General features: G+C 40.0%; 2 protein-coding genes across 2 annotated transcripts in view; one reads left to right on the plus strand and one right to left on the minus strand.

The window, feature by feature from the left end:
- KMO (kynurenine 3-monooxygenase) overlaps positions 1–9,962 on the plus strand; it is a 67,311-nt gene extending 57,349 nt beyond the window's left edge. The window contains exons 12-15 of the mRNA XM_025285999.3: positions 6,229–6,311; positions 7,495–7,596; positions 7,685–7,744; positions 9,741–9,962. Of these exons, the coding sequence (XP_025141784.2) occupies positions 6,229–6,311; positions 7,495–7,596; positions 7,685–7,744; positions 9,741–9,896 (401 nt within the window). The 3' untranslated portion in view covers positions 9,897–9,962. The remainder of the gene's footprint in view (positions 1–6,228; positions 6,312–7,494; positions 7,597–7,684; positions 7,745–9,740) is intronic.
- A 2,278-nt stretch (positions 9,963–12,240) lies between these two features.
- On the minus strand, positions 12,241–18,549 carry OPN3 (opsin 3). Its single transcript, XM_006080822.4, is given in 4 exon segments — positions 12,241–13,096; positions 16,639–16,670; positions 18,142–18,191; positions 18,194–18,549. Coding segments are annotated over 4 exon segments (744 nt in total). The 5' UTR covers positions 18,540–18,549; the 3' UTR covers positions 12,241–12,780.
- Between the last annotated feature and the right edge of the window lie 424 nt (positions 18,550–18,973).

Consider the following 18,973-nt stretch of genomic DNA (forward strand, 5'->3'; position numbering starts at 1 on the left):
TGCTTCTCCTATGTTGATTTTAATATACTTTCTTTGTGTTTAGTCTTGTTAGTTTGATTAGTATATGTCTGGGGTGTTTCTCCTCAGGTTTATCCTATATGGGACTCTTTGTGCCTCTTGGACTTGATTGACTATTTCCTTTGCCATATTGGGGAAATTTTCAACTATAATATCTTAAAAAATGTTCTCATACTCTTTCTTTCTCTCTTCTTCTTCTGGGACCCCTGTAATATTAATGTTGGTGCGTTTGATATTTTCCCAGAGGTCTCTGAGACTATCCTCAGTTCTTTTCTTTCTTTTTACTTTATTCTTCTCTTCAGAAGTTATTTCCACCATTTTATCTTCCAACTCACTGATTCATTCTTCTGCTTCAGATATTCTGCTATTGATTCCTTCTAGGAAATGGCAACCTACTCCAGTACTCTTGCCTGGAAAATTCCATGGATGGAGGAGCCTGGAAGGCTACAGTCCATGGGGTCGCAAACAGTCAGACATGACTGAGCGACTTCAATGTCAAATGTAGAGTATTTTTAATTTATGTAATTGTGTTGTTTGTCTCTATATGTTTATTCTTTAATTCTTCTAGGTCTTTGTTAATTGATTCTTGCATTTTCTCCATTTTGTTTTCAAAGTTTTTGATCATCTTTACTATCATTATTCTGAATCCTTTTCCAGGTAGTTTGCCTATTTCCTCTTCATTTATTTGGACTTCTGTGTTTCTAGTTTGTTCCTTCATTTGTATAGTATTTCTCTGCCTTTTCATTATTTTTTTTATTTTTTATTTTTTTTTCATTATTTTTTTAAATGTATTGTGTTTGAGGTCTCCTTTTCCCAGGTTTCAAGGTTTAATTCTTTCTTCCTTTTGGTTTCTGCCCTCCTAAGGTTGGTCCAGTGGTTTGTGTAAGCTTTGTATAGGGTGAGATTTGTTTGTTTGTTTGTTTTTCCTCTGATGGGCAAGGCTGAGTGAGGTGGTAATCCTGTCTGCTGATGATTGGGTGTGTACTTTTGTTTTGTGTGCTGTTTAGATGAGGTATCCTGCACAGGATGTTCCTGGTGGTTGGGTGATGCTGCGTAGTGTATTCAAGTGGTTTCCTTTGTGTGAGTTCTCACTATCTGATACTTCCTAGTGTTAGTTCTCTGGTAGTCTAGTGTTTTGAAGTCAGTGCTCCCACTCCAAAGGCTCAGTGCTTGATCTCTGGTCAGGAATAAAGTTTCCACAAGTGGTTTGTTATGGCATTAATTGAGGTTAAAGCAAATATCTGAAAACAAGAAGCCAAAGATGAACCCCAGACAAATGGCAGTTAAAAAATCAGGCAAATAATAATTAAAATAATAGAATATACACATATACAAATACACCCATAAGCAAAGTCAAAACAGTTGAACAAAAATAGAGTAGATTGACCCAGCAAACAAAGGAAATAAAAAATTATATCTACAAGAACAAAACTAACTAAAGCACAAACTGGAAAACAAAACTAAGGCAAGGTGCCAATTGGGGAATAAAGCAATAAAAATAAAACTAACAAATATGTTGAGAGGAAAGGAAAGAAAGAAAAGAAAGAAAGGATAGATATGCAAAGTTAAATAGAGTTATATAAAGAAGACTTATATACATTCAAGATTAACTGCAAGGGGAAAAGAATAGTAGGAAAAGCAAACAAAGGAATAAATGTAGAAAAAATAATAATAGGTTTAAAAAATTAAAATTAAAAAGAAGAGAAAAGGAAAAAGGGGGGAGGAACTCCACAGAACTGCAAAAGCCCAATGTAGAGGCAGAGGTTTATAACAACAATAAAAAATGTGACATAGAAAAAGAAAAAAAAATCTCAAAAGCTTAATTAGATTTCATAGTGCCAATTGACAACTACAACAGAAGCAGTGGGTCGGGGGGGAGGTGGTGCGGTGGGGAGGAAAAACAAAGAAAAAAGATCCAAAAGAATCTACACAACAAGTCAAAACATAAGAATAATAAATGTTTTTCTTGAGTTACTGCTGTCAGAGTCCTTTCCCTCACTGGGAGTCACAGTCCACCTCACCTCCCTAGGATGCCCTCCAACACTGTGCTCATCTCTGGACCTGCTTTGGGGGAAGCTCAGATTCTAATCTGGTCCTGCTCCTATGTGTTCTTGACTCCAATGACCACAGCTATCAGAACTAGTGCATTTTCTTTTGTGGGCACTCTCAATGACCTTTTGTATATTCCATAGACACAGATTCTGTCTAGTTGATCATGTGGATTTAATCTGCAGCTTGTACACTGGGTGGGAAGGTTTTGGGTGTTCTTCCTTAGCCACACTGCCCCTGGGTTTCAACTGTGGTTTTATTTTCACCTCTGCATGTGGGTCATCCACTGGGGTTTGCTCCTGAGGCTTCCCTGGAGGACTTGGGTTTGCCCCTGTGAGGACCATGTTTGGAGGTGGTGCATCTGCTTGGGTCACAGGGGTTCTGGCAGCACCAGGTACTCAGGGGAGTTGGCAGCTAGGGCAGCAGGAAATACAGTGCTCTAGAAGGGTATGGCAACCAGTATTGACCAATACGCTTCAGTATTGCCTGAAGAACCCCTCTCCCTGACAGAGAAGCCTGGCAGGCCACAGTCTGCTACTGCTAAGTCACTTCAGTCATTTCCAATTCTGTGTGACCCCATAGATGGCAGCCCACCAGGCTCCCTTGTCCCTGGGATTCTCCAGGCAAGAACACTGGAGTGGGTTGCCATTTCCTTCTCCAATGCATGAAAGTGAAATTGAAAGTGAAGTCACTCAGTCGTGTCCGACTCTTAGCGACCCCATGGACTGCAGCCTACCAGGGTCCTCCATCCGTGGGATTTTCCAGGCAAGAGTACTGGAGTGGGGTGCCAAGGCCACACTCTACAGGGTCGCAAAGACTCAGACACAACCGAAGCAACCCTGCGCCCATAGATGCAAGACATTTTTGCCTGTGGCAGCTCTGCCCTAGTGAGAGTTGAGTGTGAAGGTGGTGCAGCTGCTTGGCTTGTGGGGACCCTGGCAGCACCAAGTGTGCGGGAACATGGACTGCCTCCACCATAGGAGTTATGGCCCTAACAGTCTGGTTTCGAGCCTCTAGTAGCTGACGATCAGTAGGCCTCTTTGGCCAGTCTTTCTCTGTTGCTCTGTCCATTCAGGCACTTAGAGGGCTCCCTTGCCTGGGGTCCTTCTCTGTTGTTCCATGCATCAGGCACATAGAGGGGCCCCTGTGGCTGGGGTCCTACTCTGTAGATCAGCGGCACATCAGTCACTTAAAGGAGCACCCTGGGTGGGGTCCTGCTCTGTAGTTCAGTGCGTCAGGCGTCTGATGGGCCAGCCTCTCTATTGTTCAGCTGCGGATGCTGGTGTGTGGAGAGAGGCTGTGGTGATGGCTCCGCACCCTACGTGTGACTCAGCAGTATTGCCTTGCTTCCATGGCTGCCTGGCTTTCCTCCACAGGCGTTTCCCACCACAGTTTCCTCCCTCATATCCCCTTGATCTGTCTTTCCACAGTCAACAGCAGCCCTCACCCTGGGATTGCTCCACAATCCCTAAACTTCAGCTCCCAGACACTGCGCCTTGCAGGAGACCTGTATCCCTCTCCGAGGTATGTATGGCTGCAGCAAGGACTGTCTGATGCTCATTCCATTTCAGCTGCCACAGATCAGCTGTTTCACTCTCAGCCTTATATGTTTCTCCTTTGACTCAGACAACTGCCCCGATGTGGGGATCGGACCCCTGCTTCAGTGCCCCCACCCCCTGAGGGCAGGTCCAGTCCTACTAACACTCCTGTTTTTTCCCCTAGTTCCTTCATCCTACCAAGTCTTGCGTGATTCTATACACTCTTTTCCTTTGGTCAGGTACTCCTGTCCACTCTCAGCTGGTGTTCTGCATGCACTTCTGTGTCTGAAGATACATTCCTGATGTACCCGTGGAGAGAGTTGTACTCCATGTCCACCTACTCCTCCGCCTTCTTGTTTTCTCCAGATTCCAGTCTTGACTTGCTAACTTATTAGCCCTGTGACCTTGAACAAGTCACTTTATCTTTTTAAAGTCTCATTTTTTTTCCATCGATAAAGTGGGGATAATACCAATTTCAGAAAGCTGTGAAGGTTAAATCAAATGACTTGTGTAAAGCATTTTTTTTTTTTTAAGCCTGATTCACAGATACAAGCTAGTGGTTACTAGTGGGTAAAAGGGTAAGGTGAGGGGCAAACCATGAGGTATAAAATAAATAAGCTACAAGGATATACTGTACAACACAGGGAATGTAACCAATATTTTATAATAACTATAAATGGAGTATAACCTTTAAAAATTGTGAATCACTATGTTATACCCTTGCAACTCATGTAATGTGACTGTGACTGTTTGTGTGGGCTCAGTAGTGTTCAACTCTTTTGCAACCCCAAGGACTGTAGCCTGCCAGGCTCCTTTGTCCATGGACTTTCAAAGTGGGTCACCACTTTCTACTCCCGGGCTCTTCCCAACCCAGGGATCGAACCCCAATCACTAGGGTCTCCAGCATTGGCAGGTGGATTCTTTACCATTGCACCTTCTGGGATATTGTACATCAGCTATCCCTCAAGAAAAAAAAAAAAAGTTTAAAAAAAAGGCTGGAATAAAGTAAGCTCAGAGTAAAAACAATTTTAAGTGTTAGGGTGTCAGTGGACACTATAGTATCTGAATCTGAAAATATTATGGATTCTAGGGTAAATTTCTTCTGGGTTTCTTACTTTCTTTCCCAGTTATCTCACTCAGATGCTCAGGATCCAGAGGTATTTTGTTTCCTCCCTTCTTAGCCCCTGTGTGATTGGTTAGCATGTGATGACAATGGTGGAGATAGACTGAGAGCTTATATAGCAGAACATACTGTCAATATTGGTTTTAGTTATGAGATAGATAAAACTAATTATCACAAAAATGACTAACATCACTGAACATGTAATATGTGTTGGGGATCTTGCAAGGTTTTTTTTAATGTATTATCTCATGAAAAACAAGGGGCATAGGTATTATTCTTGTGCCTGGTTTACAACTGAGGAAATTTAAGCTTAGAGTTTACAACTTAGGAAATTTAAGCTTAAGTAACTTGCCCAAAACCAAGTAGCTAGAAAGTGATGAAGCTGGGACTTGTACTTATGTGCACTCTCAGACTTTAGAAATGGCTTCCCCAAAATGGGAGTTGTTTGGCCCTGTGAAGTTATATCAATCATTACTTTATCAAATATTTATTCAGTATTTACCATATACCAGTTTAAGTTTTCAAACATGAGTAAAACATGGGGCCTCCCTCTGAGAGATAAGAGAATAATGAAGGAGCTAAAAAGTTTAAGCTAACAAGGTGAGCTGAGGTGAGTGTTAGTTGCTCAGTCATGTCTGATTTTTTGTGACCCCATAACTGTAGCCCTCCAGGCTCCTCTGTCCATGGGATTTCCCAGGTAAGAATACTGAAGCAGATAGCCATTCCCTTCTCCAGGGGATCTTCCTGACTCAGGGATCAATCCCAGGTCTCCTGCATTGCAGGAAGACTCTTTACTGTGTGAGCCACCAGAGAAGCCCAAAGAGAAGACTGTTTCTGCCTGGTTTAGAATCAGGGACATTTCACATATGAGGTGAATGTGATAACCACACACTACAGAAACAGGTGACTTAGGTTCAAATAAAACAAATTTACATGGTGTAGCAAGGAAGAACAAAAAGGAGAGTAGCAACATCTAAGGATTTGGAATCACTTTAAAGTCATTTATATGAAGTGCTTTCCAACTGTGAAGTAAAAAATAATGATTTACTAATCTAGTATATTTCATAGTCTTTATCATAAGCTTTATTAAACTATGTGTGTGTGTGTTAGTCGCTCAGTCGTGTCCAACTCTGCGACCCCATGGACTGTAGCCCACCAGGCTTCTCTGTCCATGGAATTCTCCAGGAAAGAATATTGGAGTGGATTGCCATTCCCTTCTCCAGAGGAGCTTCCCAACCCAGGAATCGATCCCTGGTCTCCTGCATGGCAGGCAGACTCTTTACCGTTTGAGCTACAGGGAAATCTTATTAAACTGTAGGTGATGGGAAATGTCCATGTGTTATTGCTCAGTATTCATGGATTGTTGGTCATACAGCTTTGCTTTATAAGGTTAGAGAGAACATTGGTAGAGAATACACCACTTAATTTGAACTGTATAGAGTTCAGCCCATTTTTTTTACAGACTTTTGGGAAAGACATCTTATTTAACTTGGATTCTAGGTATGTGTCTTCCAGAATTCTCAAGATTTAGAATTCCAGATGACCATGCAATTTCAGACCTATCCATGTACAATTACATAGAGGTAAGTGAGAAGGTTTTGTTCTTTTCAATAAGATCATGCACTGATATTCTAACAAACATTCTTTAATTTTTCCTTGTTCCAGCCCCATCTCATGCATGCTGTGTAAGAATAGGTGCAAAAAGAAAACACACACACACAGAGCATTCCTTTTTACATGGTTGAGATATGAAGGCAGAGACAGTGATAATGACCCCCACACACCCTCTTCATCTGTATTTCAGGGAGATTTAGAAGGTAACAAAAATGAAAAAGTGTCTGGTTTCAATATCTGATCATCCATAAGCTCTAGCCTTAGACATTTAGTAGAGTTAATAATACCCTGTTTTAATGAAAGAATATTTTTGATATGAGTTAATATATTTGGAAAATTTAAGAGACATTGAATAACCTTCCCATTCTTAACATTATAAGCTGTGAACTTAAAGTAGCATTAAATAGTCTTTGGGGGTTTTTGTACTGAAAGAAATACGTAACACCAAAGAAATTCACAGTCAGTAGATTAATACTCAAGAAAACCACAATTCCATTTTGAGCCAGTCACATGAAAACTCATAGTAAATGATTATGGTTATAGTTTTTCAATCAAATGAAAAAAATTTGCAAGATAAATTTTTAGGAAGAGTGTAGCTGTTTTCCATCTCTCCTGAAGACAGAAATAAATAAAGTAGACTTCAACTTAAGCAGAATTTTTTCATGTGTGGTGAAGGTAAGCTTCTGTAAGCTTCTGGAATTCTCAATGAGGTATCCTGCCTTGTCTTTAAAACAAGACAATTATAACATAAGATTTATCTTGAATATGGACTAAACCAAGAGGCATAGGTTTAAACAGATCTCTTCTTGCCAAAATAATGTTGCAAACTGACCAGGAAATAACAGAAATTAATCAAATCTTTGGGCTCACAGACAACTTGCAGATTCATGCAAACACTTGCTGAAATAGAATTGACCCTCAAGCAAAATAGAGTTCTAACAGGTTTTGCGTAATTGCTATACCTTTTCAAGTTACTGTTCTGTGACGCTGGCTGAAAAGAAAATGACTGAAATGGATAGGAAACAAAAATTTATTTGACTACTTTGAGTCTGGCTTTGTGGTGAATGGGAATGAAGAGTGATAATAAGTTGTAGTAAACAATTAAAGGTACATTTTAAAAGATATTCTTTGAGACTCCTTACATTATTACAGATGCGAGCACACGTCAACTCAAGGTGGTTCATCTTCCAAAAGAACATAGAGAGACTTCTTCATGCTATTATGCCATCTACCTTTATTCCTCTTTATACAATGGTAAGGTCTGGATTTAAGACTTTTCCTCATTTTAATCTTCTGTTTAGTCATTACAGAATACTTAAGAACACTTTTTACACTTTTATAGGTCACCTTTTCCAGAATAAGATACCATGAAGCTGTGCTGCATTGGTACTGGCAGAAAAAGGTGGGAACAGGTTACACTTACTTGTAATTTGATATGTTGAAGTTTACAGTGTTATGGTTATGTTTACCTCAGACAAATATGGAAATAATGAAACAGACACTAAGTGTTTGCCTTCCAATAAAAAATGTCCTGGCTACACAGGTGACAGAATCCCTAATGAACAAAATTACAAAGAAGAAGCAACTCCCATTGCCTCTTAAGAGGCAACTCTTGAAGAGAAGAAATTCAAAAAAGAAACTGATGCTGATATTTCTAAACTTTTTATTTTATTTTAGCAGCATGACCTTTTACTTTTATTTAGCAGTTGACTTTCTTCATGCAATACTCCTATGGGTTTAACTTATAAAATTGGGCAAAATCTTTTAGGATTGACTGGTTTGAATATTCTTTGAAAGGCCTGTTGCTGAAGCGGAAGCTCCAATACTTTGGCCACCTGATGTGAAAAGCTGACTCATTAGAAAAGACCCTGATGCTGGAAAAGATTGAGGGTAGGAGGAGAAGAGGGTGACAGAGGGTGAGATGGTTGGATGGCATCACTGACTCAATGGACTTCAGTTTGAGCAAACTCTTGGAGATAGTGAAGGACAGGGAAGCCTGGCATGCTGCAGTCCATGGGGTCGCAAAGAGTCAGGCACGTCTTAGCAACTGAACAACAAGTACAAATGATTCTATTTCTGAAAAAAACAAAAATGGTAATACAAAATTATATTTGTTCTTTGAGAAAAATATCTAAGTATTGTAGTGATTGTCAATGACTTAAGATGGGAATGCAATGAGATTCCCTCCAATGCTGAGATTTCTATGATTTTAACATAAAAAAAATGGACAAAGTCAAATCACTTATAAAACACAATCTAATTCCAACATAATGTTATACCACATTAATTTTGGGCAGTTGACTCACAGATGCCATATATGGAGATTCAGATTCCTGATCTTCCCCTGTGGAAATGTTACAACTTCATTCACTAGATAAATAGTTCTATTTAGTACGTAGACACTGAGCTAGGCATGGTGATGAACATGAGGCAGCCCCTACCCTTTGTATAGCTCAGAGACTAGTACATGAAATGGACACTTGCAGTGGAGAGGCACTGCCCTGGAGGTGAATGGTCATAGACTCGGGGAAGGAGGGTGGAGGTTGAAAAAACCTCTCAGACATTCAGAGTGGCAAGTATTCAGTGGAGCTGGAAGAAGCTCATATGTGCGAGAATGACAAGAGAAGGAGCTAGAATAGCAAGTAGGACCTGAAACACCATGAATATTATTTTAAGGAAAATCGGAAGACAAAGGAGACTTGAAGTCTCAGGTGTGGATTTCAGAAAGATTACTTTGCTGTATAGAGACTAGATTGGAATGAATCAAGATTTATTCATACAGAGATGAATAAAATAAGGTCCCTGCCCTCAAAAAGCTAAAAGTCCAAAGGGGAAAGAGATAGCAAAAGGCAGTTAAATGTAGGACCATGGGTGTAATGTTAGAGGCCAGGATGATGGGAATGCACACAACCCAGGCTTGACTCCTTGGCTTGTATGGTTGATAGACTGTAGATGGTGAAGGTGCCTAAGTCTTTGAATGCGCATCTTCCAAGTCACAGAAGTTCACTGGACCCATCACTCTTCTTAGGGACACTTCATGCAGGGTCTGAGCAGTGACTGAATCACTTCTGGCTTCTTCCAAGACAGAGTTCATAGTTCTTTTTTTTTTTTTTTTTTCAATTGTGGATTTCTTTGTGGCTGGACAAAGACTGAATGCTAAGAATTCTTTATACAGAACATGTGGATTCAGTAATTTCTGGGAAGAGAGAGGAGAGTGAGGAAGGCAGGAAGCTTCAAATTACCAGCCATTGCAGGACTTCACCTCGTGGTCATGCAATGAAATCTGTTTCACATTGAAGAATAAATAGGAAAGTAAACAATGCTGTTTAAGAATGAAGTCTATTTTCAAGATTTTAATCTCTGAACAAATAAAAGGAAAGTTCTTACTCTTTTTACAGGTGATAAATGGAGGACTTTTTCTGTTTGGAACGCTGATAGCTGTCAGTGGTACCTACCTACTTATGCGCTACAAATCACTGAGACCCCTGGACTACTTGAGAAGACCATCAGAGTGGGTCACTTACTTCCAGAATACAGGACATGTTTCCCTGTAAATTCCTTGGAGTCACTAGAACAATTTCCCAATGTCATTAGCAAGTGATAAAAAGATCCTGAAAGTAGCAAATATTTGATTTCTCTGTAACCAAAACAGGAACAAAATCATGTTTCCATTATCATTTAATTCACTAATGGAAGATATTTATCAGCTTATAATCAAATTCAGTGTAGAATTTCTCTGCAAGTTTATTGTAATTATTGAAAAAATAACCCATCATTTTCAGTTGTAAAAAGCAGTTTTCCCACAGCACTATTGTTAGGTCAGATAATTCTAAATATAAAAGCACAATGACTAAGATCTCTTTCACTTCTCAAAAAGTAAGGCCTTAGAGATCTCAAGAAGTCACGATCATACTTTTCTTTAAAGGACTTAACAGAAATCATGATAGGATTGACTTAACACTTGGAACTAGAAGTCACAATTTGCCTAATGGATTAGTATTAATTGTACTTTTCATCACTTGGATGAAACTCACTGAAACACAGGGCTCAGATTTTCTTGCTAAAACTAGAGGTATAAATAAACAAAGGGGGCTTTCTCAAGAGTTCAAAATGAATCAGTTTTATTTCCCAGTCTTCAAATGACAGTATTACCTTCTGAGGATTTTTTAAATTTATTTTTTAATTAAAAAAATTTTATGGTAAAAGTTATAATATAAAACATACTATTTTAACCATATTTAAGGCTATTAAAGCCATACTAAGTAAAGGATAGGAAGAGTCTTATAAATTAAATATCTATATACATAAAGGTGGAAACAGTTTCATAGAAAGATGAAGCCATGTTTATTCCATTTCAGAAGAAACTTATTAACATTCTTAAACTATATGCTGCAAAACCAGGGATAAACTTGATGTTTAAAAGTTCATTTAGAACACTAGATTGTGAATCAGAAAAGCAAAGCACTGCTCCAAGATTCAATATAAACTAAACGTGTGACATTGGACATGTTTTTAATGTCTCTGGGCCTCTGTATTATTTCTAAATTATTGGATATACTTTGTTAAATGCATTAATTATCTTACAGGAAATCATTATTCTTCCAAATCATGCAATTTTATATTTCTTTTGAGAATGTCAGTAATTTTCACAGAAATACTAAAGTTTCCAGAATCACTGACAATTAAAACAAGGCCTGGAAAAGTTTTTTTTTTCCTCCTAAAATCTCCAACAAATACCTTCAAACTATATTACTCAATTTTAAAGAAATGTATGAAATCAGACAACTTAAATTTTTATGTGTAGAACTTTTGTCTTTTCTAGATTATATAGACATGCTCATTTGCACTGACAGTTGGAATTTGTTTTGGTTGTCATACATGATCTTAGGTTGTTATAACTTAGAGTATTAACTTAAATATGATTTAGAAATACAGGAATAAAGAACAATTCAGAGAAAACAAAAAATAAATCTGTTTCTTCAAAAACAAAGCAAAAAGTTCATTTCGTGAATACTTTTTTTTTGGTTCTTCCTTCTTCAATAGGCCAACTGAATCATTTAGCAGTCTTTGAAGTGGTGGCTCAAACAGTAAAGCAACTGTCTACAATGTGAGAGACCTGGGCTCGATCCCTGGGTTGGGGAGATTCCCTGGAGAAGGAAATGGCAACCCACTCCAGTACTCTTGCCTTGAAAATCCCATGGACGGAGGAGCTTCATGCAGGCTACTATCCATGGGGTCGCACGGAGTTGTGCACGACTGAGCGACTTCACCTTCTTTCAAGTGTGATGAATATGAAGATGTAACACCACTAGAACAGTCACGTAGGAAATAAAAATTAGGAAATGAAATGGTTCACTTACTTTCCTACATTGTCAAAGAAATCCTTGAGTCCTAACAATCCATGTTTAGTCTAAATAATGACTCATGAAAAAATAGCCTCTTCATGCTCTGACCACTATTTATGCAGTGGATTGATTGAAAAGCAATGAAGATTAAATAATACATTTCATGAATACAGTCCTACAGTTACCTTCATTCTCCTTCAAGTGTAGCTTTGTTTGGTTTTTGCTGGACCCTTTTTTCTAAATCTAGAATTCTTGGAAAATTATGAGAAATCACTAGGAGGAGAGGCTAATCCTACCATGTTCATATTTGAAATGAAACAGATGGAGACATCTATCTTCCATCAACACCAGCTTCACCATGTACATCCACTGCTAATGTATGATTACCTATAAATCTTGATCACGTTGAAATTCATCATTTGTGTGTGTGTGTGTGTGTTGCTTTTAACCATCTGAGCCACCAGTGAAACCCTTGTGTGTTGCTTTGCAATGGTATCTTCTAGAGCTTGCTCAGCAACAGTTTGTCTGAAGCTCCTCTTTATCATGTTACACAAAGCAACAGTCTTTGGTTTCACATAAAATTAAGGAACTGATTTTCTTTTTCATTCTAGAATTGCCTCTTTGATAAATTTGATTGAGCAAACATTTGACATGACGCTAAATAGGACCCAACACTACAGAAAATCCGAGATTTTCTAGCAATTTCATACATGTGTATGAAACAAAGTCATTTTAACTGCCAAGGACTTCTTTCTTTCTTTCTTTCTTTGAGAAATACATTATGTGCTTTGGAAAATTCAGTCATTTAAAAATATGTATTTGAAGTGAAAATTTCTGACATGTTAGACGTTGATGGTGCCTGATACACACCTTGTGCCATAAGTGATTTTCCATTGTATAAAGCAACCACTGAATTAAAAGAATCCATCTTGCTCAATTACTCCCTGAGGTCAAAGAGTCCAAGAGCAATTCAGATTTCCTTCTGAATCACAAAAGTTCTGTTAATATTACATAGATGGGGAATTCCAAAATGGTCCTTATAATGATAGTCTAAATAGCATCTGATTTAAATCCCATCTTTCATTGCTGTTATTCAATCCAATAAAGGATGAACTTGGATTACATCAACCTTTGACCCATTGGTTCTGTCACTGTCACCCACTGATAATGATGCATCATTAGTGATGATAAAAGTGATGGAAGAAGAGTTAAAAGTCACTTTTTTCTTTGGCCTGTCCCTGTCTTTCTGTGACTTCACACTGGATCTTAAACGCATTTCTCTCCCAACTGTAGATAGGTCTTTAGCCGGTGTGTGGCATCTCAGCAGTTAGAAACATAAGAGCTGCAAGAGGGCTCTTTAAAACTCGGCAGGGAGAAAATAAAGTTGAATATTAAGTAAAAGTTTGGCCCTTAACCCGGATTGACATTTAGGAAAATTGGATTAATTTAATTTGGGTTGTTCTTTTTTACTTATTAGCTGATGTGGAGTTAGGTGGTAATGCTCAGTCTACTTAATTAAGCCTGGAATTTAATGTCTTTTATTTATTATAATTCTTATTAACTTTACTACATAAGCCTCTTTCAATACCATATAATATCCATAGATTCAAATTGCATGAACCTTCCATGAAGGCAGCTAGATGTGTTTCTTTAAGGCATTTTGAACATTAATTCATTCCACAAATATTCAATAAGCCCTTATGAGGTGAGGCAACTTGTGCTACAATCCGGGGATATTGCAGGAAGCAGAGACAGACAAGGGCCTTCCTAGCAGAGTTTCAGCTTGGTGTACTTACTAATGTGCCTTTAATTAGGTTAAGAGTTTTTTTCCCTTGTATCAAGATTACATATCAGTTGGTAAAAATATACAACAGCAAACCAAGTTCAAATCCAGGCACCAAAGTGTCCTGAAGCAAGTAAATTTTAACTCCTTTGAACCTAGCTCATAAATCCATAAATAAAATAATATTAGTATCTATTTCATGGAGTTTTGCAAAGATAATGGATGTAATCTGCATAGTGCAGTAAGAATTGTAAATAAAGTATTAACTTTGTATTTGTTATCATTACTAAACATAAAATGTTTTCTGATGTATTAAACTCTGATTTTAATAAAATTTTACCTAACAAATGCAAGCCTCTATTGGTAGGTCTTAGAATCGTTATTATAGTCAGTGGGAATATCCTACACATCCCATCCCAGAGTCTGGCTGAAACCAGGAAATATTTGCAACTTATGGCCTTTTGGGGCTTCCCAGGTGGTACTAGTGGTAAAGAACTCGCCTGCCAATGCAGGAGACATAAGAGATATGGTTTCAATCCCTGGGCTGGGAAGATCCCTTGGAGGAGGGCATGGCAACCCACTCCATTTATCCTTGTTTGGAGAATTCCAGGGACAGAGGAGCCTGGTGGGCTACAGTCCATTGGGTTGCAAAGAGTTGAACACGACTGAAGCGACTTCTCACACACACACATACACACACACACGTCCTTTTTACTTTACCTTCTCATCTCCCCACTCTTTGTTCTATAAAAGAAGCTAGCATCCTGACCCCAGCAAGATGGTTCTCTAGGACATTAGAATGCCATCTTCTGGGACTCCTGGCTTTTAAAATAAAGTCATTAATTCTTCATCCCAAAACTTTGTCTCCCAATTTATTGACATGTCGTGTGGCTTGCGGAACAATCTTGGACTTGGTAACAGAAGTTCCTGCTATTGGTATTATAAATGTGTGGTGCCTGCGATTGTTGGTGACTCTGACATCCTTGTGTTGCAGGAAGCGGGACCCATTCCAGGGCCTGAGAGTGGGCTCTTGTTTAACACTCAGAATGAATTGTCCACAGAGACTTGGGCTGACAAAGCAAGAGATTTTATTGGGAAGGGAAGCCCAGGCAGAGAGCAGCAAGGTAAAAGAACACAGGAGATTGGCTCTGTCACATGTCTTGCAGTTCCGGCGACGGGATTAGTTTCCAGGTTGACTCTGGCTAATCACTCTGATGCGGGGTCATTCCTAGGGGTGCATATACTGCTCAGCCAAGATGCATTTCAGCGAGCAGGATTCTGGGAGGTGGTAGGACATGTGGCATCTCCTTTTGACCTTTCCCAAATTCTTCCGGTTGGTAGTGGCTTGTTAGTTCCGTGTTCCTTATTGGGACCTCCTGTCATAAAATAACTCATGGGAATGATCACTTTGGTTGCCTGGTCAAAGTGGGCACTTTCAGTCAGTGTGTTTCCCCTAACACTTGTTTACTGATATGGCAGCAGAGACCCAGTCATACTTCTTTGTACTTTCACCACTTCTTCCTATGCCCTCTGTAACTCTTTCCAAAAATAGTTGCTTGTCCCTATTGCATGTATGTAGAAATAAATAAGACTGGGTCTCTCTTGAGAAGTTCACTATTCAGCAAGGGTGACAAGTACATAAATATACTGCTGTCAAAGGTGATACATGCCATGAGGGAGGTGACTGGTGAGGGCCATGGGAATATACAGGAGAGATAACCAATTCAGAGGTAGGTAATAGCAAGTAGATCCTGATCTCAGCCCTTCTGAGGTGAGGAGGAGTTTAGAAAAGCAGGAGAGACAAAATGTTCCAAGGAAAGGAAATGGGCTAAGACAAAGAGGTAAAATAACATGTCAATTTCTGGGGACTAGAAATACTACAGTTGCTTGGAGCCTGAGGTTGCTAAAGGGACGGTGTGTGGAAAAAATGAGACTGGATGAGACTGGTGTGTGAAAAATGAGATGGCCATGCAGGACCTGAGAGTCAGCTCAGAGGCCTTATTTTTAATTATGAAGGCAATGGAACCCTTAAAGGACTTACTCTGGGTAGTGACGTAAGAAAATTTTCACTTGAGAACAATTAATCTGGTGGCAGTATAAAGTGAATGGATTAAGAGGAAAGCAAGAAGAATTGATGCTTTTGAACTGTGGTGTTGGAGAAGACTCTTGAGAGTCCCTTGGACTGCAAGGAGATCCAACCAGTCCATTCTAAAGGAGATCAGCCCTGGGTGTTCTTTGGACGGAATGATGCTGAAGCTGAAACTCCAGTACTTTGGCCACCTCATGCGAAGAGTTGACTCATTGGAAAAGACTCTGATGCTGGGAGGGACTGGGAGCAGGAGGAGAAGGGGACGACAGAGGATAAGATGGCTGGATGGCATCACCGACTCAATGGACGTGAGTCTGAGTGAACTCCGGGAGTTGGTGATGGACAGGGAGGCCTGGCGTGCTGCGACTCATGGGGTCACAAAGAGTCAGACACGACTGAGCGACTGAACTGAACTGAACTGAAGAATAAAGAGGCCCAAGGAAAAGAAGCCCTTGAATGAGACAAGAGGATGGGGCCAGAGAGTCAGTAACAAAAATAACAGAGGAAGGGGTCCTAGAAACATTAAGAGCAGAAACTCACAATTAAATGGGAGCTGTCAACAATGTCACAAGTCTCAATGCCACAGATTCCAGGAAAAAAAAAAAAAAAAAAACACCTGAAAAGTGTCCATTGGCTCTAACGTGGGAGACCATCAATGACCTTAATGAGTGCTGTTTCTCTGAGAGTGTGGTAGAAGAAGGAATATAGGTTGAGGAACAAATACGTGAATTTACTAAATGGCAGACTTTCTGAGGCTGTGACTCAACCTTATTCACTATGTATCCTCAGTGAATAGTAATTGTCTTCGCTTGGGCTTCCATAACACATTACTACTGAGTGGCTTAAACAATAGAAACTCATTTCTCAGAGACTTGGAGACTGGGAAGTCTAAGATCAAGTTGCCAGTAAGGTTTTCATTCTGAGGCCTCTTTTCTTGGCTTGCAGATAGCCACATTCTTTCTATATCCTGTCAGTTGTGAGAGAGAATGAGAGTGGTTTCTCTTTGTCTTCTTAGAAGGGCGCTGAACCATCACGAGGGCCCCACCCTCAGGACCCTGTTCTTGTACATCCCTATTTACCTGCCAAAGGCCCCATCTCCTACACCATCACACTGAATATCTGAGGGACACAAATATTCAGCCCGTAACAGCAAGCAATTGGTACATTTTAGATGTTTAGTAAATATTGGTCAAATAAATGCTTATGTAGTGATGATGTGGCATCAATTTTCTTTAACAGTGATGAGAAAAATAAAGTGATAAGCTAGAGGGAGTTAAGGATATATTTTGAATTAAATTTGCATGGTTATATGCTAGAGTTTGGAGAAGGAAATGGCAACCCAGTCCAGTATTCTTGCCTGGAGAATCCCATGGACAGAGGAGCCTGGCATGGGGTCGCAAGAGTCAGACATGACTTAGTGACTAAACCACCACCACCATGCTAAAGATACTGAGCCAGTAGTAAGGGAGAAATTGAGGATATAAGTAAAAGAGAAAATTATTACTTGAGAGAGGTCCCTGAGGTAGAGAATGGGGGTGGGGAAGAAAACAAGAATCTAGAATCAGATTGGTCCTGAGAGATCTCTCCCATTACCTTGCAACTAAAGAGTGAGGTCTAACAATGAGTTTGAACATGGAGGCAAGGAGTTGAGGAATTTCTTGATAATTATTTTATTTTGCCCAACAAATAAGAAGCATGATTGTTTCACAAAAATGAGGTGGGGCATAGTAGGACAAGAGAGGAGACGAGAACTGATGATTTGTAATAGTAATAGCAACTGAGTAGAGAGTAGATTGGGCTTCCCAGGTTTTGCTAGTGGTAAAGAATTTGCCAGCCAGTGCAGGAGACATAGAGGTTTGGGTTCAATCCCTGGGTCGGGAAGATCTCCTGGAGGAGGTTATGGCAATCCACTCCAGTATTCATGCTTGGGAAATCCCTCAGACAGAAGAGCCTGGGAGGCTACAGTTCATGGGGTCACCAAGAGTTAGACACCACTGAAGTGACTTAACACACACACAGAGTGGATCATCCAGAGATCCAAAGATTACTAGACAATAATAACGGAAAGTCTCACTGCTCACTGGGTACAGATGCTGGGATTCCAATGTGGTTTTTCTCCAGCTTATCTTATTGACTACAGTCTTTAGACTTCCTTCTTGTTAGCACTTAACAAGAAACCTGCCATGGTCAGTTCTTGTCTTTTATGACTCAAAAAGTGATTTCCAGACAAAATATCTGTACCATTCTTTAGTGCAGATTCGGTGAATAAAATAATGGGAAGTGCGAAATCCCCTTTATGAGAGTTTTTCAACTCTCAGAATGCATGAGAATGTAGGGTTTTGGGGGTTGTTGATTGTGTCCATCCAGAAACTTTTCCTTCCTTTTTCTGGTTTAGACAGTGACGTAGAGAGAGTAAATTCCTCATTGATTTTTTGTAGACAGTGACTCACCATGCAAAATTTTATCAAACAGGAAGTGCCTGAGAGCTGCACCAGCTGTGGGGGAAGAGTATGATTCTCTTCTGAGGGAAAATTTCTACCCAGGACAGTTTGAGGGACAGGTGTTCATAGTCTTGGACTCACATTTGGAATGGAAAACAGAATATGGCCATAACAATGAGCAATGACACCATCAGGCAGCCAAGAAACAAGAAAAGCACAAAGGAGGAGTGGCTGGTGTCCTTGGATGGCCAGTCCCCAGTGCAGCCTGGTCCATGCATGTCCAGGATGTGGTTGTTCCAGCCCAGGAGAGATGCTCCTGACCACACTATTGAGGACAGCCAGATGCAAGGAATGGTCCTCCAGGCCTGGGGGAAATGGATCACTCTGGCATGGATCATGCAAATCTAACACTCATACGCCAGCCTGGTTAGGGTGATGATGGAAACAATCCCTGCAAGATGAGAAAGTGGGACAGCATAGCAGGGCATGGTGGGGGTGCAGGGGAGTGCGGGAAGACCCACCAGGAGTGATACATTCATCACCGCAATATCTTACACAGCATCTGGAACCAACAAAGTGCCCCCAAAGCCAAAATATCTAAAAAGAAATATGCCTCCCAGTCCTCTGGAAATTCAATTGGAGATACATCTACTCAGAAAGTGTGGAGTGGAAAAGGCATGTGTTCTTCAGTCACCAAGTCGTATCTGACTCTTTTGCAACCCTATGAACTGTAGCCCAACAGGCGCCTCTGTCCATGGGACTTCCCAGGCAAGAATACTGGAGTGGGTTGCCATTTCCTTCTCCAGGATGTCTTTCCAACCCAGAGATTGAACTCGAGTCTCCTACATTGGCAGGCAGATTCTTTACCGCTGAGCCACCAGGGAAGCCCATGCGAATTACAGCAGGACAAAAACAAAAGCTCTAAAATCAGCTCTGGCCTAATGGTGCAGGTGTTGTGTTAAATTTTCTGAGA

The sequence above is a fragment of the Bubalus bubalis genome, chromosome 5, assembly GCF_019923935.1.
Source record: "Bubalus bubalis isolate 160015118507 breed Murrah chromosome 5, NDDB_SH_1, whole genome shotgun sequence".
Taxonomy (NCBI): domain Eukaryota; kingdom Metazoa; phylum Chordata; class Mammalia; order Artiodactyla; family Bovidae; genus Bubalus; species Bubalus bubalis.